Source organism: Protomyctophum bolini (genome assembly GCF_963924005.1).
Source record: "Protomyctophum bolini genome assembly, chromosome: 9".
NCBI classification, from domain to species: Eukaryota; Metazoa; Chordata; class Actinopteri; order Myctophiformes; family Myctophidae; genus Protomyctophum; species Protomyctophum bolini.
The window spans coordinates 41,063,893-41,087,194 of NC_137870.1; the positions used below are offsets into that span (position 1 = coordinate 41,063,893).

Sequence of the window (23,302 nt, forward strand, 5' to 3'; positions counted from 1 at the left end):
AAGGGAAAGCGTCATGTTGAGGTATAGCTGTACCCTTTTGGGTGTGCCTAGTAGTACCACATGCTACGTTACGTAATAGAAGTATACCGTTGGTATAGCTGTCGGAGACAACAGTATTACATTAAAGGACCTATAACATAAAATTAAACATTTTTTTTAGCTCCCCTGTGTACAATCAGGATTTCTCATCAAATAGGGGCTTTTATGGAAATGAACAGCTCAAACTGATTTGGTTGTATTTGTGATGTCATCAATGTCACCCTATACTTTGTATAATTCCTCCCTCTTCTTCAGTCTTCAGTTCCAAATTAGCATTTCCACTTTGTTTACAATGTCCGCCATTGTTGATTTTCAAAGCTGGCATGGCATGGAAACAAGCCTGTGTTTATAGCATCAGTATTATAATGACTAAAATATTAAATAAATTGCATATCAGCCCCCCCCCACCACCTCAGGACATTGTGGTACTGCAGCTAAAACAGCTTCAGAAGCAAAAAAAGAAATGCCATGAACTTGGTTATATCAGAGTGGTGATTGAGGCTCAAACCATTAGAAATATGTTTTAGGGACATAGACAATATGATATTAAACATTAAAAACTGTTTTAAAATTCATGTTATAGTCTATATGCAACGCCTGCATGATTCGAACCTCGGTCTCCTGCGTGGAAACATCTTAACCACTACAAATTTTATCCAGTCAGGATGGAGAACGCAGTCAGGGTACAGATTAAACACGTGGAAATTGTAAGTGGTGACACAAAGAAATGAGCAGACAAAATTAAAACTGGATCACTATCAAAATTAAGCTGATAAATAGCTACTCTCTCCTGATTGGCTGGAATCTTGTCACCTATCTGAAATTAGGAGAGAGAGAGACCCCCGTTACTGAACAAACACGAATATAAGACCACTTTGTTTTATAAGACTTTTAGGATATTTCCATTGGAGAAAGAAAACGTATAGTCTTATATTCAGACGAAATATCAGAATATAGTGATTTAACCTTTTAACCAAAGACCTTTTGTTTTAACCAAAGAAATATCACTTACCCTATAACTCACATGCCTGCCTGCCGCCACCATTACATTAGCAACAATGAAACATTATCTTCCTGTTACAACGGTCTCTGTGTGACATCTCTCCCCAACACATTGGAACAGTTATAGAAAGGGGCCCGGCTCCCACGTTGACCCCTTGACCCCGACTCCGGTGACACGTCTCTGCATATAACCTTGGAGGGAAGCCCCCGGAGGAGGAGGTATAGCATAGCGCACAGACGAATGGACCTGGAGAAGATGATTCACTCACAGTAGAAACACTGGGGAAGGACAGAGTGTAGCAGAAGAACTCTATGTATTCAGGGGATCTGAATATAATTAACATTATTATAACACCTTGGAAATGCCCGCCCCCCTTTCTCACTGACGATGTTCTGTTCCTGACAATGCGCTGACGATCTACTGAATGACCAATGGCAGGACATGTGAAGTTCTCACACAGCACATCTGTACTTTTTCCGTGCCGGCATGTTGTTTTCGGGCACCTCAGCAGGCAAAAAACTACAAAATGATATCATTTTGCGGGTCCTTGACCGGCCATTTTACATCCGGAAGAGTGCAACCTGTCCGTATAGCTACCTGTCGGGTTCATACCTTTTTCTCATGTCACCAAATCTGAGGGTCAATTCCGAGATAAACCACGTCAAAGATCGCAGGCCAGTATGGGATTCTAATGGAGCACGGATTATCATTATTTTCGTCACTTTTGGTTTCTCGACCGTTCCAACATGGTTGCCGCCGGTCCCCTTGTCGTCGGGGCCCGTATATACGGGAGGCGTACAGTATGACTGTTAAATGTTCAAACGCGATGATGGCATTAAGAGTGTTTTATTAACCGCTTTTGGACGTGTATGGCTCGAAGTGTGTTAAAACACACAATGCAAGTATACACAACCATGCACAATTGCACATGCACGTGCACATCCACTGACAGCTCGGGTATGCTGCAACTCCAAAAGGTCTTGAGCTCTGGGCCTTAGAGGTGTTGGGGTTGAGGGGGGTTGGGTTTGAAACCCTCTGTCATTCTTTCATGGGCAGAGACAAATTCCCTCTGGCCTGCAGTGGTGCGATAGAAGTGGTTTTGCGGGGGGGAGGGGGGGGGGGGGGTGGTGGAACAAGAACAAAAACCCAGCAGTTCAGGCTGTCAAAAGTTGAGGTACATGTGAGAGACCCCCCACCACACACACACACACACACACACACACACACACACACACACACCTCCACCATGCCATAGACCACTCTTCTCCCCTCCCTCCCCCTCTCCTGTCTACCCCGCTCTACAAACAAACGCCCCAAGCCCTTCAAATGTCAATTTGTTGCCACAGCCTATAGATGTCATTAAGGCACAGTCAAAATGGAAGCAAAGGGCATAGAAATGTTAGACTGACTGCAGCTTTCACTCAGAGCGATTGTGTGTGTGTGTGTGTGTGTGTGTGTGTGTGTGTGTGTGTGTGTGTGCGTGTGTGCGTGCGTGCGTGTCACTATGTGTGCCACTGTGTGTGTGTGCGTGCATTTCAAGCCCTTTTCAAGCTGTCTGTATTTTGAGCCACGATATGAAAGCAAGTGTGTGGGAGCCAGTGGAGTCAGTCAGGGGTGCTTGCAGACATGGTTTCATATTAGCCAGCCTAGCCTAGCTACTGTAGCTGCTCCAGCTATTTGTACCTGCCTTCAAGCCATCTGTGTTCTGCTGTAGTAATCTAAGCCACTTCCAACCCCAATGTCACTCCATTATAACAGCCATTATACCGCCTTCTCACATCATCTGTCTGTTTCTCTGTCTTTGTGCCTGCAGTGTCTCTCTGTCCCTCACACCTCTCCTTTGTTGCGTCTTCCGTCCCTTCTCATTAAATAGGTTCTATAATAATGCAGTGGTGGTGGACCATCTGAACGAAAGGTCCCTATGAGTCTCCTTCTAAACCAAAGGGGTGGTGGTGGGTGAGGATCAGCCGAGTCGCATTGGCACGGAGAACATCGTTATGTCAACATCGGGCTGCATTTGCACATACATTCAGTTCATTAGACACACTAGAGAAAGAGTGGCGTAGACTAGAGTGTCGGACTGATGCCGCCGAGAAACACTACCGCCTTGCCGCGGATGTTCCATGGCTGATGCCGTTGCCGGAAAATGCACTCTCTCTCTCTCTCTCTCCACCGGTGAGCGAGCGGGTCATGGCCTGCAGGCTGCAGAGAACCCCTGTTCTAAACAACACACATAGCGTGCAGATCGAGGCCAGGGGAAAAAGGCGAAACCATTGATCTCTCTCATGCCTCCTCCATTCCACCCATTTTCTCTCAAATCTTTTTGGCTCCTTTATTATAGCCACCCCCCCCCCTGATCCCCAACCTCCTCGAGTCGATGTCTCCACCCTGTGCTCTGTTCCACTTCTGCATCCCAGCTGTCTAGATTCCCTTACCCCAGGTTATAATAGTTAGACTGTGAAATCATCCAGACTCCCGCCCCGCCCCCATACCTCCACTCCCGCCTCCTTCTGTAGCTCTTTCCCTCCCTCTGACGAGGCCTCCCCTCTTTCCCTCCCCGCCATCGTCCCACTTAACAGCAGATCTTTAAGGAACGCAGCATCTGTGTCACCTTAGCTTTTAATCACTTTAACCGTCATTTCAAACTTTAGCTGTTGAGAAATAATACAAGCTCGTAGCGCTTTTTTTTTAAAAATCGTGAAAACGTGTGCATATCTTTGAATATATATTCTTTCACAGCAAACTCATATCTTTGCTTCTGGGGGGGGGGGGGGGGGGGTGTTCCCTGAGACAACATACCAATTACATATAATTTTTGGTTTCCCTGACATTGAATAGTTTGAGTATATATACCACTGATATAGAAACATAGGTTTTTTTTCAGAAAACTGTCATGATTTGTATAGAATCTGCATGGTCTCGGGGTCTTATTGGGTTAATGTTTGCGGCCTCATAGCCCCTGGGGGGGGCGAGGTGGTGGTTGTGGAGGCAGGGTGAGTGTTTTAGAGGTGAGTCAGTGTCGGGTAAGGTAAAGCTCTATCTGGGGGGGGGGCTGTGATGGTAATGAGGGGCCGGTCGGCCCGTCGGTCGGTCCGGCCCCTCCGTTGGCTCTCTGCACGCGGAGCAGAAACATAGCGGGGTGGAGCGGAGCGGAGGCAACCTGATCGGCTCAGTGCCCGCCATGCTGAAATGATTAGGGACCACAGGAAGCTCAACCTGACATTGCTGACACTAGGCCCCCAAATACCACATCCTGCCCCCACAGACGCACGCACGTGCGCACGCACGCACACACACACACACACACACACACACACACACACACACACAGCACTGACACCCGATTCACCGTAGCAACCACACGGGCTGATTTACATCTCCTGATACAGGGTAGGGGAGGCTACTGCTCAGTGAGAGCACTGTAATATTCGACATACAGTAACCTACAAACATGCTGTACAAAACATACAGTGTATACAAAATGTGACCAAATTAATTAGTTTAAATTTGTACACTCTTGAGTCACACATTAACACTGATGAATTTCTGTATGATAATTGTACACCGTTGGCTGCTTCCACACAGCGCGTTCTTTATATCGGTTTCAAACAAGGTTTTTAACACCTGTGAGTTATCTCATCTGCTTTTGGCTGTGTGTATGATTGTTTTTGTTCAAATTCTACACTTTTAAGCCTTCCGGTATACGGTATTTTAACATTTCCCATCTGGCAACACTGATTGGAGTGCAGTTCTCGATTGGAAAGTGGAGGTACAGCTGACAATAAATAAAAAAGACAGATAAAAGATAACTAAACTTTAGATCAGAAGGGACAAAGAATGTAGCAGCGTATATATATGTGTGTGATGCAAACTGGCTTCATTGTTTGGCTTGTCTCTCTGTGGGCAGAAAGATGTGAACGGGACAAAAGCATGTGACGCCGGCCAATTCCATTTCTATTCAACTGGAAGTGGTGACAACTGTATTCTGCTGCAGGTTTCCACACTCCTATCACACAGCATTGTTTTTAGTAAGAGACCTGTTGGTGTGCAAAGATGTGTCCTCATCTGTCCTTAGTGTGAGCGGTGAGTGAAAGTCTCTGCTCAACAATAATTATCAACAGTATAAAAACAGTTGACTTTCATTAGAATGCTCGTGCCCTCATCATGTGATGAGTAGTAGTATGTAGGCCTATATAGTTTGAGTTGAATTTAAAAGGTTTCACTGAACAACGGCACTTTGGTGGCTCTGCGAAGGGTAGCAGGATACCATGATGACTTTAAACACAGCAACAATGTAGGTTATTGGAGCCATTAAGTTGACCTTGAGCACAGCTAGAACACTACTGCCCTCTTGTGTTTTGGGGTTAGAATGGTTAAAATGAGGCCATGTTCCTGAACCTATGGGGGTGGGATCTTTGTTACACATCCATGGGGATGGGCAGGTTGCTAACTGCACTTTTGAGTGTTCTAGAGAATAAAATGCAGTAGCTATATGCACGCACGCACGCACGCAATCATTATAAATGTAGCACCAATCCAACAAATTCCAGTCAAACATTTCCTATTCTTTTCAATGTCTTACTTTATTCAAGCAGCCAGCCATAGACTTCAAAGCCAGCTTAATTAATACAGCATATTCAATTCTGAAACCAATAATGGTATAGATCAAAGCAGTCATAGATTCTTAGGATTTGATTTGAAGAGGCAAATGTACTGTAATCCGATCAGCATTCTGGGCACAAAAAAATAAACAGAATATTATGAACCACTCAACCACATTATTCATTATTCTATTCCGGCATCGTAATTCGAAAAATAGAAGAACATTTGTTCATTTACACTCTCTAATCTGCTGGGACTGATAGTAAATTCCTTCATGTCAATTTAGTTTATCAGTCAATCAAAGGTTAATTTTAAGTGTCTTGCTTTTAGAGAGAGAGAGAGAGAGAGAGAGAGAGAGAGAGAGAATAATAATGTCTCATTAAAAAGCCAAAGCCTATTAGAGTAGAAAAACAAGTCTGGGTTTAAAACTTGTTTATTACGTTGAAAGCGGTTGATACTGTTTCATGACGCTTTTCTGTTCTGTTGGAAATGTCTGTCAATTGTGGTGGGGAAAAAAAAGCACCGCTTAATTCATTATTCTTCCAAATTTAAGATTTTTTTTCATATCTCTGCATGAGCCATATTATATCTCCAGCATGGGTGTAATCATATCTGAAATATACTAAAAGGTTACCACAGCCATTATCCAGTTTTTTTCTCTCTCTCTCTCTCTACAGCAATCACATGCGTTTGCCGTGCACGCACGCACGCACACACACACACACGTGTTTTTATCAGAATAACTTCCAGTGGAATGTGCTCTCGGTTTGACTCCGGTCGGCAACATAAAGTGTTCTATTTCACTAATACAGAGGTGGAACCAGCTTCTATGATAAAAGGGGCTTCTTGCTGAATCCTCCAGAGGCCAAACGAATAATAATAAAAAAAAAACTGGCAAGCAATACAAACTCCAGTTAAGAACAAAAGAAAATGGAAATCAATGCGAGAGAGAATATGCAGATCTCTTTTCTTTGACAGAGCAACATAGCGCAAATAATCCTTTGGGAGTATATGCCTCGGATTACCATTGCCAGGTTCAAAAATAAAAATAGCAAGTTAAGGAAACCGCAGAATGCACAGTATATACTGTAGAAACAGGGGTCTATCACACCTACTTACTGTAGTACTTAGTGCTGTGAAGGTGTTTGAAAAAAGCAATCGATAAAGAGTGTTCTGTACTGCACAGCAAGGTCGAATGAGCCTAAGGCATGACGGTTATATCTCCACTAACAGTCTGGGGTCACCGAACTAAGTAAATTAGTCTAAAAACTAAGTGCTGCGTTGGAAATAAAATAAAGTATTAAACTAAATAAAACGGCAGAAAAAGAAAAAAAAAGAACTGCACTGCTCATTATTCCATCTCCCCGTTTCCGTTAACCCATTCTGACCGGGCACCCATTTTGGTGTTAGCATCATGTTATGCTTTAGCTATTGAAAAATAGCAGATCTACAAGCTCATATCGCGCCACCGAGTGGCGCGATACGAGCTTGTAGGTCTGCTATTTTTGAAACGACTGACATTTTTTAGAATCTGATCTCAGGTCAGAATGGGTTCATCAGACCAGTGTGTGTCCCAGTGGAAACCTCGTATGAATCTGATCTCAGGTCAGAATGGGTTAAAGACTTCTCTACTAGTACAAAGCACAGTTGTACTTGTCGGTCTGCCGACATTTCAGGAGCTTGAGGAAGGTCTCCAGCTTGTGCGCGTCCTTCTTGAAGCAGCTGAGCGAGGCGTAGTCCCTGAGGACCGACTCCAGCATGTCTGGCTGCAGGTCGTGCTGGGCCAGCATGCTGTGCTGGTTGAAGCTCATGGTCAAGGTGTCCTCATCCAGCATCTATATACATACACACACATGGATGGACGTTTGGCTATTTAATGATGGTGCCTCTGAGCTTAGTTTCTCAAAGCCTTCCAAAATTAGATATTCACTATATATAGGGTTGCGACAGTTAGTCAAGCTAGTAATAAAATTGATTGTGCATCCTGTGTGGATTTTCGTCTTACACAAACATTAAATTCCCATTGACAATGAATGGAGAATTTTTACATCATATAGTGTCTGAGTACGATGATAAGAGCGCCCCTCACTTCACACGGGTGTGATTTTTCTTTTAACACAATTGGTGCCGGGTTACCTTCAAAATAGAAGCTCTGGAGTGCCGGAAAGACGTGGCCGCTTTTACTCTGAAGCCCCCCCCCCCCTCGAAAACCGGAGAAATATTTTGTTAGCTTACCTTGGTCTCGAGTCTATTATATCGCTAGAAGCTCCAAAGCGTTCATATTTTGTATACGAGAGGCATGTTGAAGTCAGAAATGAAGCCCGTAGTATATCCATCAGATCAAAACCCACGGAGAGCGCCCTAGATTAGGAGAGACGAGGCATTCTTTCTGTCGCGCTAACAGCCGCTAATCGAACGGTAAGCTAATATGAAGGCAGAGCGAAGCTACGGGTGCCTTATAGAGTCTCAGTCAATTTTTTTTTTAAAGGAACAATTTGAGGACTGACTTGAGACCTCGGAACCTTTTTACCTTTCGGATCAGGACCGCCACGCCTCGCTCCAGACTGACGAGCTTCTCCGACATCCACCTGGTCTTGTTGAGCAGCAGGTCTGGGGCGTCGTCGTAGCGGTCCAGCGTGGTCTGCAGGTACGCCAGCGGCTCGATCCACGCCTGGACCAGCATCAGCACCGAGTGGAGCAGCCATTTGTCCTGCAACAGAGAGCACCGGCGTTGTCTTTAAAGGGACACTTCACCCTTTTTGCAAAAAAATATATGTTAATGACGTTTAGAAGCTTTAGATCACTTTCCTTGGGGTATTTATGTGTGTAATATGTGGTTTTAGATATTTTAGATTGTAGCAGTGAGCCTGTTGTCTCTGATGTCATGGACACTGGTCTCACTACCTTCCTGGACTACAATTCCCATAATTCTTTGGTGCACTGCTCCTCCTTGTGGATAGGGGGAGAGCTGTCTTACTGAGACAACATGTAGTCCAGGAAGGAAGTGAGCCCAGTGTCCATGACATCAGAGACAACAGGCTCACTGCTACAATCTAAAATATCTAAAACCACATATTACACACACAAAGACCCCCAGGAAAGTGTTCTAAAGCTTCTAAACGTCATTAACATAATTTTTTTGGCAAAAAGGGTGAAGTGTCCCTTTAACGGCACATTTTGATTCTAGTTCTAGTCGTAGTCTTTTGAATAGTTTTCTTTTTTTTTTAGTCGACTAAATATCATACGATTTTAGTCGACTAAATCTACAGTTGATTTATAGTTGACTAAAAATGTATTTTGGCGGGCCTTGATGCCGTCATATAATGGCTGATTTTACACTTCTGATGGCTCAGATCTATACACGCTCACAACGTGACGCGTTGGGAGCTACATATATATGTATAACTATCCCCCGAGCAATTTTTTTTATGTATGCCTTACTGTACAATAAAGCAAGCCTTTCTGTATAGGAGGAATGGATAAAGTGGGTAAAAGCATTTTACATCATCCGGGGTTATGGAGCGGGCATCTTCTCATCATTAGTAAACGTGAGCAGAACTGACACGGATATACGGGGAGCTATTAGCCCATTCTGACCGGGAACCCATTTTGGTGTTAGCATCATGTTATGCTTTAGCTATTGAAAAATAGCAGATCTACAAGCTCATAGCGCGCCACCGAGTGGCGCGCTACGAGCTTGTAGGTCTGCTATTTTTTGAAAAATCGAAGAGCGACTGACATTTTTAGAATCTGATCTCAGGTCAGAATGGGTTCATCAGACCAGTGTGTGTCCATGTGGAAACCTCGTGTGAATCTGATCTCAGGTCAGAATGGGTTAAGCGACTGAAACGTATACCTTCATTACATTATATTTACAGACGGTGTTTCAACTGCCGCGTTCGGTGAGCAAAAAGTCTGCAGATGTGCTTAAATGCTCCTAAGTAGTGCAGAATAGAGAGCAAAGTACCAATCACCGTCATAAAAAAGACTGCAGGATCACAAAAAAATACAGTATATATAGGCAATAATTTCATCAAGGTGATAAAATATACTGCCGAGCCAAAGTTATAAGGAACGAACATGTAGTATATTTGATTGCCGACGTTATAGACAGACGATGAGTCAGTTTCAAGATTGCTAAAACGGGAGTTTTTTACTCTTCAAGTAATTGCCTCTGCCATTACATTTGGCATTTGTGAGTCGAAGGGTTATAATTATATAACTTCTCATTATCTAAATTATATAGTTCACATGCAGCCAAATCATCTTCCTTTTGGCCTTTAGCTAAGTGCTGTGTGTTAGTTTCCGCAGTTTGCTGATCAGGCTAACCTTTTAGCCTGTATAACAGGGTATATCCCCACTGGACAGGGGCCAAACCTGACCCAGCAGCACAGAGCGAGGCCATAACGCTTAAAAATATAATAAATTGCACAGTTCACATATGTATTCATGAGATTCAAGAGACCTTTTTAGTGTAATTGGCATAAACCATCCGCCATTCTATACAGCTGCATAGGGATGGGACTTGGAGGCAGGAAGCCTCACTTATACACTTAGTGACCATTATTGCAACAACAAAGCTCGGGGCACTTAGCACCTGCTGCTGCTGCATGGTGACTTGTGGGCAGGAAAATGCATACAAACAAAATTAATGTACACTTAATTGTGTGTGCGCACGTGCACGCACACACACACACACACAGTTTTGTCCCTGTCACTGTCTGGGCTTTTATATAGGCTATATCATATCCGTATATATATGAATGTGCATTATGCATGTGTATACGTAAGTGCTTGTGTGTGCTGTGTGAGTGACTGTTTGACTGTGCGTGCGTGCGTGCGTGCGTGCGTGAGCGCACTGCACACACACATTTTCTTACAGAGATCTGCTGGATTTCATTCTTGGAGATGGGGACGGGGAGGGCTTTAATGACGCACACATAAGCAGCCTGGTTCCTCTGGGCACGCATGGGGAATGGGACAAAGAACTCCTCCTACACACACACACACACACAAACACATGCATGTAAGGAAAAACCACAACTTGTACTGTGAAAACCTTGGCCACTTGAGAGCTGTCTGTCAGTAAGCTACCATGATGCCACGCTTGGCAGTTTGTGGTACTTTTTGTTCATAACAGTGTCTCTCTCCTCAGTAACAAGCCTCGATCCTTTCAAGGGCCGCGTTGGATCTCCACACGCCGAGTGAGACGGGAGAGAGACTCGACACAGGCTAGATGCTAAACCATGCAGGGTTCTTCCATGCAGTGCCATGCATAGCATAGTGAATTCTTATCTATTATCGCGCTCGTAACGCAAATTCCATTGTCATCTGCTTCTTGAATAAATAATTTCTCTCTTCCCGGGAGAGATAAGATTACTTTACAGCCCCGTTGTTGAGAACTCTGATCATGTCAGGATTCGAGTGCGAATGACAGAAGGTGGCACGCTGCGGGTTCCCCGTGTGCCGTCTGACAAAGAGCCTAACATGCATGGTTCTTTTAGCACGACGGCAGCACAATCTGTAGTTTGATGAGGATCATAATACGGGAGGAAACCGTCTATAACAGTTGTGTGAATCATTTTGGGTTCCTTTAGTTTCCTACATTTTGTTTTTAATTATTATATTGTTTCAAATCATAACCCCCCCCCAAAAAATAACTTTCATACTTTCATGAGTTTTGTGGAATTGTCGAGTGTGGAATTAGATTTTCCAACTGACTTCAGTTCAGTTCGACATTCGACCAGGGGACCAATGTGCACAAAAAAAACATGGAAGTGGCTGACTAAAGAAGCAATTTAAACGCTTGCTTCAACCCGTAACTTGTATTTTTTCTTGTCTGGAACTAAAGTAAAATTAGTTTAGCTCATTATCGGACGTTCCTATAGTGGAAACCATGCGCCGGTTCAGAATCGCAGTGGATTTAATGGTACGTAACTCGGTGCAGGGACGTACTCATCTCGGAGCTACAGAATGAGCGTAGGTACTGAGGTCACATAATGGGCTACCTGGTGTCGTTATATTATACGCGAACATTTTCAAAAATTCAACTTTGTTTTGTCTTTGTTTGTCTAAAATAGCCTGTAGATTCTACGATGCGCTGTGCGCTTGTAGATGAGAAGAAGTAGGCTATTTCCGTTACTTTTGCGCAACACTGTCATGTGAGAAAGTAGAAAAAATCATGAAAAGATCAAACATGGAGATACAATGTATAGGCAGCATATGTGACTCATTAGCAAGATTATGGAATACTGCCATTCTGTGCTCTTGATTCCTGCTCGCTTGTTCCCCTTTTGGCATCGGCGTATTCTAAAACATTTAGCTGGAACACCACGGAATATGCGTGCTCATCGGATTATTAGTCAAACTGATTCATAGAGGCAACTCATATTATTAGCCCCATATCATAAAAAAGTGATAATACACATTATTAGACAGTTTCACCAGAGCCAAGTATATTAAAAAAAAGTGCACTGCTGTCAAGTAGAACCGTTGCCTCGGGGCCCGACTCTTTTTACGGCATCGCTTTCTCTACTGCTGATTTCACATTTTATAAAAACAGACCATCCCTCATGCCCTGGGCCCGTGGCATTAGATAAAAATATCCCCGCTATACCCCCAACCCCCCCCTCCCACGCACGCACGCACGCACACCACTACCACCCGTATAGCTTGTGGATCTTTACAAATTCAGATTGCATTTGAGGTTGAATCCTCATCTTGCCAGGCACGGATTTGAAAGCCGACTCATACTAATACGCAGCTAAATAGGCGAGAAAAATGGTTATCTTTGTTTCTCCCTGAAGGCCCACCTACTTGTATGATTGTATAACAACGTGCACTTTTCATGGATCATGGCCATATGCAGTATAGAGTCAACTGCAAGGGGTTAGGGGGAGTCAAGTCACTCTGGGGTGGTGGGGGGGGTGATGTATGGATTGACACTCACAAACAGAGAGCAGGACTCCTCCGACACGCGGTAGATGATCTCGGCGTGCTGGATGACTCGGTCCAGGAGTTTCTCCTGGGAGATGGAGGACGGGCACCGGGCCAAGCTGCCCTGCTCGCCTTTGCAGTCCGCCGGGACGCCGGCGCCGAGCAGACATGGCCAGAGGAGCACGGCCCACACACACACCTGCTGTAGGACTGAATAGTACACACACACACACACACACACATGAACAACAAACACAGACACATACAGTTTGTGCGTGCGGCCACACGTGTATGCATTGCGCATGCACTCACGCACGCACGCACGCACGCTCTCCCGGGCAGAAACGTTTGTATCTCCAAGATTCTATTTTGCATCATACAGGAGTGTTGCACAAAAGTTGTGACAATAGTTTTGTTAAGTATTCGTTCACGAAATACTTCACTCTATGTGGGATGTTTCCTTTCGCAATGCCAAGGGCAGAAACTTCATTAATTAACTCCCACAATACATTTAATCCCCCAAAAAAATACTGTGGGGATTAAGAGCGATGACGTCACACGCTCTGCTCGAAGAGCATGCGGCGAGCGCCTATACGTCAACGCATCTTTATTCGCTTTCCGTCTGCCGAGCTAGAAGGTCAGGACTTCTGTTCAGTGCGTCTCGAGTATACTGTGAGGTTTTCCCGATACATTTTTTTGACTTATTTTCAACAGAAAACCTTGTTTCAACTCTGCAGAGATAAAGCTTCTATACGGTTTCAGTAAGTCTCGTTATACCATACGAACCTTCGGAAAAACCACCAAGAGAACAAAAGGATTAGTTTGAATACCTGTGACGGTTTGCATTCTGTCAGGACAGCTCTTCCTCTCTACACCTTAACATTTCCACAGTTCTTTTATAGTCTGACCATGAAGGCAATGAATGAAACAAAAGGCCAGCAAGGCTTAATTTGTCTTGCGTGGGCTTTCGTGAGAGGTATAGCGCTTATAAGTCAGACGTCTCTTATTACTTCATTGTTATGCATGATTCCTATACTGTTACTGTGTCTTACCTCGGATTGAAGGCGACAAAAGGTAAATGAATAAATATACAAAGCGGGGAAACAAAAGGAAATCAAGCCAGGTGCTCAGTGGAGGTATACACAAGTTAAAATGGTACGGTTGTTGCTTCAAGGATCAACAGAATATACCGTTTGGTCTTTGGATCTTTATCTTTTTATCTCTGTGTGAATGTCTGTCTACCCACCCAAATACAAATGCCAGGGTAGCAAGCAAGGCCATCAAATAACACGATTTAAAGTCCATGGAAACAAAGGATTGAATTTAACAGATTTGTTTGGTATTGGTATATTTACAAAGGACAAATATGTGTACACAAACCCAGGGTCAAAAGTTTATACAGGCTCATCCGTGGATTATTCACAGTCACTGGACTTGTTTGGAGATGGGGACGTAGAGTCAGGGGCAGTTAAGTATTTGCTTGGTTTAGTAACTTCCATAGCTGTTGACATTCTTATTCACCATCTCAAAAATACACACCTGGAGATATAACAGATATATATCGGATATCAAGGCCATTATGGCGGCTTTGGCCTCAGACAGGACCTATAATCTTTTGCATTCATTGCCTCCAAGAACGACGTCCTGTTCTGCAGTCTGAAAGACAACATGGACTACTGGAGAAAAAAAAAATATATGGCAACAGAAATTATTTAGTGCATGTGATTATCACATGAAGAGAGACGGAAACGAGAGCCAAATATATAATTGATTTATTTTTCTTTAAATTATTTAAGCCAATAATACAGAATCTTTTTCTTTTCATAAATAAACCCTTGCCCAGGGGCCATAGGTTATCCTTTTTCATGACTGTGTTCAGCTGCCAGGGGGGAGAGCATAGCACACATTCAGAGCACAGAGAATTCATCATAATAGTAGTAATCCCGCGCACAGGCCCCGATGGAATGGCGCCGCACTAGGTAGGCGTACTGTATACATACTGTATACACGACGGCGTTAAACCCGCCGTTCCATATTGCACCCCTTTGAGAGCATGTTCACTCAATCACAATGTACCTAATCCATTCGGAGAATTACAATGGGATACGTTCTGTGTGGATCAATTTGCGGAATTTCAAACCCTTGCATTAGGGCCCATGCATGTTGGTTGACTGTAAGTTGTGATGCACCACATCACTGCTACACATATTTCTGTAATTAAAACAAAACTAAAAACCTGGGAAGAAGGGTCTTTCTCCGGTAATGATTCATCGTCTTTAATGAAAGCTTTCGTTATGCAAACGAATGCATATTTAAAAAAAAAAAAAAACGAGACCGATCTTAATTTGACTACCCGAGATTAACGGTGATATTGTAACCATTCCCAAACAAGGATTTGTACTGTATGTTTTATTGCAATTGTAATGAGATTAAGCTCTTATGAATCTTTTTTTTTTCCCTCTCTCTCTTTCTACTACTGTTATTTTAGAATCTACCATAGCACCCTGCTACCCCGCATGAAGCTCAAATGGAAAGCTTTAATAAGCTCGCTCTCGTAATGAGCTTGAAAGTGTTTCACAAATTAATCTTTAAGATACAGTTGATCTTGTTCAAAGTTTCTAATACTATACCCATTGTATCACACACAACATACGTGGTACACAGTGTTTGTAATCAGTCATTCTAACAAGGGTTGTGACATAGTTTTCAAATAATGGACATCTCACTATGGAACTGTCATGGTCTGCCACCTCTATCAACCTGCACCCCCCCCCCCCCCCGATCTGTGATTACCCTGAGTTGTTCCAGATCTTTCTGTTATTCATTATCCATGTGCGTGTGTCGTGTATTGTGTGTTAGGCTGTATTTAGAGTAAACTCTATCACAAGTTTCCTGTATTTGGTGTTCCACATTTGGGTCCATCCTTGAGTGAAGTCCTGACAGGAACAGAATCCTATCACGTATTGACAGATTATTGGGATTAAACACATTTTCCAATGTTCTCAGGCAGCTATAGGCCATGGCTGAGTGAATAATGCCCCAGGGTAGCATGTTGCAGAGGAGATCAATGTTCCGTCAGCACAGTGAAGTGACAAACATTTCAGAACAATATTTCGTAGGTGACAACGAGCATTGCGTTACCGAAACACTGTAGTGTAGACGTCACAACAAGGTGTTCCCTATTCACACATCCTTCTGTCTACAAGACACCTGGAGCCTCCCTGCTTGTCACCAGATATGGAGGACAGCCTCTATGTACTGTATATGAAGCAGTGTTCTCCTAATCCCCTCCCTGTTCCTTGTCTTCTCCTCCTTCTAATCGTGGTTGTCAAAATGTCAACTTGTTTTTGAGCTTCGCCGATCAACTGAAAAGTTATATATTTTTTTCTTCCACGTTGTATCAGATGCAAGGCATGAATCTCTGTGGTGGGGTAAAAATAGCAACATTTGCAAATGTTTGTGTGTGTTTGCTATGTTTATTTTGTAAGTGGAAAACTGTTTGTTATTAGATTGTTCTAATCCACAAAGCCTACTTTCCATAGTGAGAAGAATGAATGCATCCTGAGTGAGCAATACTGTGAAAATTGCTTTCGAGAAAGCACCCAAATTGCAAGAGGAAAGAAAATGCGTGAGAAAAGTGGCAGTCATAATCGTAGTCTCTTTGCTAAACAGCTCCCATATCTGATATCATGTCTGGCACCTACACCAGCGCATTATCATTTGGAATTCAAAGCGATCCATCTGGGGAAACCCGAGAAATCGTGTTTGCATTCAAATCCATATCTGCACCACAAAGGAAAACAAACACTATTTGTGTTTCACTTCTGAGATGACACAGAATTCTTGCTACACTGATGCTTGCCAATATTCTCTGTTTGATTGTTCGGATTTTTTTCCATTCTGTATACGAGAGCTCTCAAGCATTTCATTAGCATACGATTAAACTTTGGCCCAGATTCGAGGTTATTTTTTCCAATAACTAGGACTAATAGTGCTGAAACAACAGCGTAAAACTGCTCTCAATGTGTTTCATGATGTTCCGTCATGCACAGAAGGCTATTTTTCTTCAACACTCTCACTCCCAACACATCTTCACATTAGTTACCTGTCCAGTAAATATAAATACGTACGGTATATTCCTTCTTAACTATCACATTGAGGAAGGGAAGCAACTTTCCAACCAGTCCAGAAATTGAAACAGCTAACCTTTATGTCACCAGATCATATTTCTTTGCATAACAACCACATGGTGTCATGGATTAAAGTTCTCTGATTTCAGTAATTTGAATTCAATATAAGCCAGCAGGTCTTCTATAGAAGCATGTTGGCCTTTCTCCAATCTCTCAGTACGTCACAGCTTGTAGATAGGCTATTTTCAGTTCATATTTTAATATTTTATGGTCATTATTTTAAGATTAGAGCATTTTGAAGTGGTCAAACTAGCAATGTGTTCACAAGCATAAAACCCTAATGGTGTCGGGTGTTTCATAAAAGGAGAGGTTAAAAGCCTCTTATCTGTGATGTATTCACCTGTTTGGCAGTATGTGGAACAGTATTACTAAAACAAAGAAATATACAGTAGATGAGCGAAATAATATTTCGAGATAAGAGGCTTAATTAACCTTAACCTTTCATGAAACACCCGAGACCATTATGGTTTTATGGACGATGTTTGTGAACACATTGCTAGTTTGACCACTTCAGTTGCTCTAATCTTAAAATAATGACCAGAAAAATATTAACAGAAAATAGCCTATCTACAAGCTGAGAGGGATTGTAAAAAGGCTATCTTTGCTGGCCAACGTGCTTCTGTAGAAGACCTGCTGGCTTCTATTGAATTCAAACGACTGAAATCAGTCGTGGCGACTGAGAACTTTAAATCCATGACACCATGTGGTTGTTTTACAATGTTGAGTTAATGTATGATCCCTATATATATATTTGAGGTGGGGATAATTCTGTATTTGGCCACCACTGACTTTTTTCAGCAAACTGTCAGGATTCAGAAGACATTTTCTAAAGAATCTGGTCTCGGGTCTCAATGTTACGAAAAAACACTAAACAAAAGAACAACAAAAACGTAGATTAACAGATAATTGAAGAAGAAGCTGCACGATGCCGCGCTACGCCGTTGATGTGTGAAATGTGCTCTGCTATAGTAGTCTGCTTCAGTATGCCTGAACGTTTACACGGCCTCTTTATCCCTGATGGAGTAAAGACTAAGAGAGAGAGTAGTACACTCATACATATTTAGCAGTTTGGTTTCATTATGTGACACACTTCTTTTCTTTCTCCTGCCAAGGGCTGATTGGCAGCCCTTGGAAAACATCGACTCACCCTGATTGGACAATTGCACGCATGCTGTGAGAGAGAGAGAGACGGAGAGAGGGGGGGGGGGGAGAAGGAGAGGAGGGAGAAGGAGAGAGAGGGAGAGAGACAGAGAGAGACAGACGTGTGTGTGTGTGTGTGTGTGTGTGTGTGTGTGTGTGTGTGTGTGTGTGTGTGAGACAGACACACACACAGACACACACACACACACACACACACACACACACACACACACACACACACACCTGCTGCAAACGGACACTGACAGACACAAGCTTCTTATGTTTGGTATTAAAAAGAGTGAAATAAACACCTCATGGAAGTTGAGTGGACTATAGTCTGGGTTGTTAAGAAGTGAAAACTGCTCCGTCTCAAGTGTGTGACAGTTTCAAAGAGAAGTTAAGTAATCTTCATACAAACTGCTTGGTCGATTTGTTTTTATTCTGCAGGTGAGTTAGCTACCTATGCTAAGCATTAACTTGTGTTTGCGTGCATGCATGCATGCGTGTGTGTGTGTGTGTGTGTGTGTGTGTGTGTGTGTGTGTGTGTGTGTGTGTGTGTGTGTGTGTGTGTGTGTGTGTGTGTGTGTGTGTGTGTGTGTGTGTGTGTGTGTGTCATAGGAAGTGAGCGTGAAATGAACAAACAATGTGCTTGAAGTGTTGTGTGCATGGGTCCTAATAATAACTGGCATGGTGGCAAAGAATACAAATTTCACGCCCCCAAATGACACAGTGGCCCCACTTCAGGTCTGTTTGAACGGTGTACTGCAGGCCAGCCCATAGAAGTCCATTGAAATTCAACTGTAGTTAGCCTACTTTTAAAATGATACGAAATGAACAGAAGACTGTATTGAATGAAAAGGTGTCTCCAATAGTATGTATGAAGGGTCTTTGTCAACATTGTTGTTTTCTCAATAGAGGATGTATTTCACATTTAATTTACCACTTGAATGAGTTACCCTAATGTTAACAGAGGGAGACGGCAGACAGAGAACCTGTCGCTTTTAGGGGACGTCACTGCCTTTACGAGGCTACGAGCGCCGACTTTGTCTGTCATGTCTATATTTTGAACATGTATGACTGACTGTATGTCATGGGCTTACTGTATATGCTCTACCTACCGCGGAGCTCCGATGGTGTGTTTTACCGTTGTTTTACTTATTAACTTGGCTGAATAGTTGGGAAAATAACCCAGCCAAATGGAGGAGTGACATATTCTGACATTTTCAACTACTTGAATTCTCCAGATGAGTATTAATAATTAGTCTTGCAAGATGCTGTTTGGATAATATTGTGACATTGAAAAGGACAAATCAAACATATGGGACACTTTATTAGAACACAAAAAAATATCGCTACAGCCTCCGTAATGGACCAGCGAGGTATTTTATGATGCCTCTCAGTCTCATAGGGATTGCATTGACAGCTGCAGTACACCGTTCTAACGGACCTGAAGTAGGGCCGCTGTCTCATTTGGGGGCGTGACATTTGTAGTCCCCATGTGTCTCTATATGTAGGGCAAGTCTTTCTTTCTTTCTTTCTTTCTTTCTTTCTTTCTTTCTTTCTATGCCCATCTCAGCTTTATGCTGAGAATAAAAGAAAAACGTAACTAGTCTAAATCAACCCATTCTATTATGATAATCGACCCATTCTATAATGAGTAAAATATTCAATTATTTAAATGCAATGCAGTTGTTCAACTTGAATTGGCACCCACAGTGCTTTCTTTCCACCACTCCTTGATGCCTGATGCAGTGCGCTGCCAGCCTCTAGTTCTGGGTGCCTGATGCAGTGCCCTGCCAGCCTCTATTTCTGGGTGCCTGATGCAATGCCCTGCCAGCCTCTAGTTCTGGGTGCCTGATGCAGTGCCCTGCCAGCCTCTAGTTCTGGGTGCCTGATGCAGTGCCCTGCCAGCCTCTAGTTCTGGGTGCCTGACGCAATGCCCTGCCAGCCTCTAGTTCTGGGTGCCCATGATGCAATGCCCTGCCAGCCTCTAGTTCTGGGTGCCCATGATGCAATGCCCTGCCAGCCTCTAGTTCTGGGTGCCCATGATGCAATGCCCTGCCAGCCTCTAGTTCTGGGTGCCTGACACAGTGCCCTGCCAGCCTCTAGTGGGTGCCTGATGCAGTGCCCTGCCAGCCTCTAGTTCTGGGTGCCTGACGCAATGCCCTGCCAGCCTCTAGTTCTGGGTGCCTGATGCAGTGCCCTGCCAGCCTCTAGTTCTGGGTGCCTGACACAGTGCCCTGCCAGTCTCATCCGTCTCTCTCTCTGACCTTGTCTGACAAGGTTGTTGTTGTGACATGGTGTAGACCTAGTATGACCCCCTGACCACGCCGGTGAAGATGGCCGTGGCAGCGTCGTAGCCACCACCACCACCCGCGTTGGGTGGCAGAGAAGGCCACCTTGGCTCGCTGCCCCTCTGCCACGCTCTCCATCAACGTCTTCAGCTGCTCGGCTTGGGCCCGGCTCTCTCAGGCATGATAGAACTGGTATTGGACCAGTGTCTCTCTCTCCTGGGCGCTCCAAGGTCGCTGCATTTTCCATCTTGTCCACTCGCCTCTCCATGGCGGCCATTCGCTGCGCCGCGTTGTCTTGCATGGTGTCCATTCGCTGCATCAGGCCCAAGTGACCCAGTCCCTAGGTTGGCGTTATTCTCAGTGCATAGGCTACTGGAGAAGAACAACAGAAGGACATGTTCCATTTAGCCAGCTGTCTCGGTGAAGAGCCCTCTCTGTCCCGCTGCTATGAGCACCTAGTGTTACCTACAGTCTAGGAAAATTGGCCTCAGATCCTGTGCAGCAGGGGCGTGGCCCAGTGCGTTGCGTTTCAAATGAAATGCGAATCAAAAGACAGGGTGGGTTCCACATGGAGTGGGCGCTACATCTAAATAAGACGGAAGGGAAACAATTGCTCCTTGAGCGGTGGTGGCCTGCTACAATTCAATTTGGAATTGGATTCCCTTCGGACTATTTTCATGGAATGCACAGTGCTTCAGACCGGAAAGGGGAGTGTCTGAGCGCAACGTACTTCCCTCACAGGGATACGTTCCTTTTTTCCCAGAAGTCTTTCTCGCCCGCCTATAGTGGCGAAAAATAAAACTTCTGGGAACTCAGATTAACAGTAGGGTAACCAGACGTCTCGGTATGGCCCGGGAACAGGTTGACATACATTTAAAAACAAATTCCTAAAATGTACACATTCCTGTGAAACACAAGTATGACCGGTCGTAAATAACACACACTCATAAATGTCTGCACAGTCGCAAACAGAGATTTGAGTTGAAGAAGGCCGAAACGGGCCGAAACGTCCATTTGTCTGTTGTCGCCTGCTGGGGGGGAAATCGAAAAACAAACAAGAATCCTAAAGGATATAACGTGAATGCTGGTATTCATTCCTACAGTTTATGTCTTGCTGAACCGTGCACCCGTTACACCATTACGTGGAATTATTCAACTGAGTGCACTTAATGCTCTCGCTTTCTTCTTCCGTCATACATTCTCTCTCAAACATTCTCTTGCATAAATACAGTATGTTATATGTAAGCCTATTACTATTAAATGAAAATGCACGCAGTAAAAGTGTTAATTAAACATTACATTAACACTTTTTACTGTGTGTGCACTGTATATGACCTTTTTCGTATATGGAAATGCATGAGTTGTTTCCATGAATTATTGATTAATTATCAGAACGTGCAGCACACCATTGCATGTGCGGCCGGCGGGCGCTTTCTCGTGCTCAAAAGACAGTGAAGCGAGCACTATACACCCATGGTAATGATCATAAATATAGGCCTAAATACATTCCTTTCTCTGTACGGAAGAATGTCGTGAGCCGGATGAATCACCCAGGATTCTGATCATAGATTCTGATCATAAGAGAAGGAGGAAAAAAAAGAGCTTGTCTCCTTGTTTTCTCCAAAATATATTGTTTATACATATACGTCCCGCTTTTAACGAGAACAGCCTTGCGCAAACCTGTGCAGCAAAGCATGCGTGCGAGGACGTTAGTTTGGTGAGTGCGGTGCGTTGGCCACAGAGCAGTTCAACTGGAGCATTTTGGGGTTAAACGTTTCTAGGACCTCTAGTATAGAACAAAAGCCAAAATCTTAAATCTTCAAAATCTTCTACATTTAACTTGTGTACTCATTATCTCATTCAGTAGTCAATCAGTTGTGAAAACAGACTGGAAAAGAGTATAGGCTTTATTTATTGATTGATTGAATTATTTATTATGAACAGGCTTTGGGCCAAGCGCCTATAGGGCCTGGGCTTGTTTCCATTGTGGTCTTCTGTATAATATCGGAATCGGTCAGAATCAGTATCGGCAGATATATGACCCTAGTGCCTAACGATGATGTCACTGGAAGACGGGTTTCTGATTCTGAACTGCCCACAGCCCTTCTATGTTCGAGACACGGATAGACCAAGTCGAAAACAATTGTGCTATTTTATCATGACCATTAGTGAGGACCAATTATATGAAGATGAAAAGTGGTGAAGTCGTCCTTTAAGTTACTTGATGAGCTTGTGAAATAACCATGCTGTAGCCACCAGCTGTGTTTCCTGATTCGTCTAGCTTGATAAATTATCATCATTATAATTTTATACGAGCAAAATCACATAACCGGCTGTTGGGGGATAGGCCTCCGGTTTGTTCCATGACCATTTTATTTGTTCACGAGACTGCACAGAAACGGAGGAGAGGAAGCAATGTGGGCTTGTGTTTAATGAGAACTTTGAGATACAAAGAGACACTTTGCAGTGCAATGCTAACACTCCTCGGGCAACTTGGAGAAAAACGACATTTTTATGATTACAGTATATGGTTCTTTATGACTGTGGCACTGGCAATTAGGTCAATGGTGAGTGTGTGTGTGCGTGCATACATGTGTGCCTGACTGTGTGTGTGTGTGTGTGTGTGTGTGTGCGCGCGCCTGGGTGTGTGTTGCTCTTCACACGCAAGAGAAAAGTTAGCAGATAAATATTGTATGTGCTCATAATTAGTACCATTGACATGGCTAAAGAAATTCACTTATAATTAACAATTTATATATTCTGATAAAAGCGAACTTCTTTTGATATAGTTCTTTTTAATTAGCATTAATTTATTAAATAGAAAAAATAAAATAACTTGTTCAATGACAGCGTGTTCATAAAATGCAAATTAGTGCGGTAAGTAGACACAGCTGCATGGGCTTTTGGTACAGCTGTACTGAACTGTACTGAAGAAAATATTGCATCAGTCCTCAGGGCTATAATTCTCAAATGAACAAACAGAAATATGCATTCTAATATTGATTTTTTTTTTTAATTTAAACATGTGGCCCGTGATTGCAAAAGAAATACAGAGTTGTATGCTCAGGTTTCTTGTTCGCAGTGTTTTATTTATAACA

At 43.4% G+C, this 23,302-nt stretch overlaps 1 protein-coding gene across 1 annotated transcript; it reads right to left on the reverse strand.

Annotated features, from left to right (window-relative positions):
• Positions 1–7,275: 7,275 nt before the first annotated feature.
• Positions 7,276–20,505, reverse strand: smtla (somatolactin alpha; the record flags this gene model as incomplete). Its single annotated transcript, XM_080772971.1, has 5 exons — positions 7,276–7,479; positions 8,175–8,354; positions 10,525–10,638; positions 12,594–12,790; positions 20,181–20,505. The coding sequence occupies 5 exons, from the start codon at positions 20,503–20,505 to the stop codon at positions 7,276–7,278; spliced, it is 1,020 nt and encodes a 339-aa protein (XP_080629097.1).
• Positions 20,506–23,302: the final 2,797 nt, after the last annotated feature.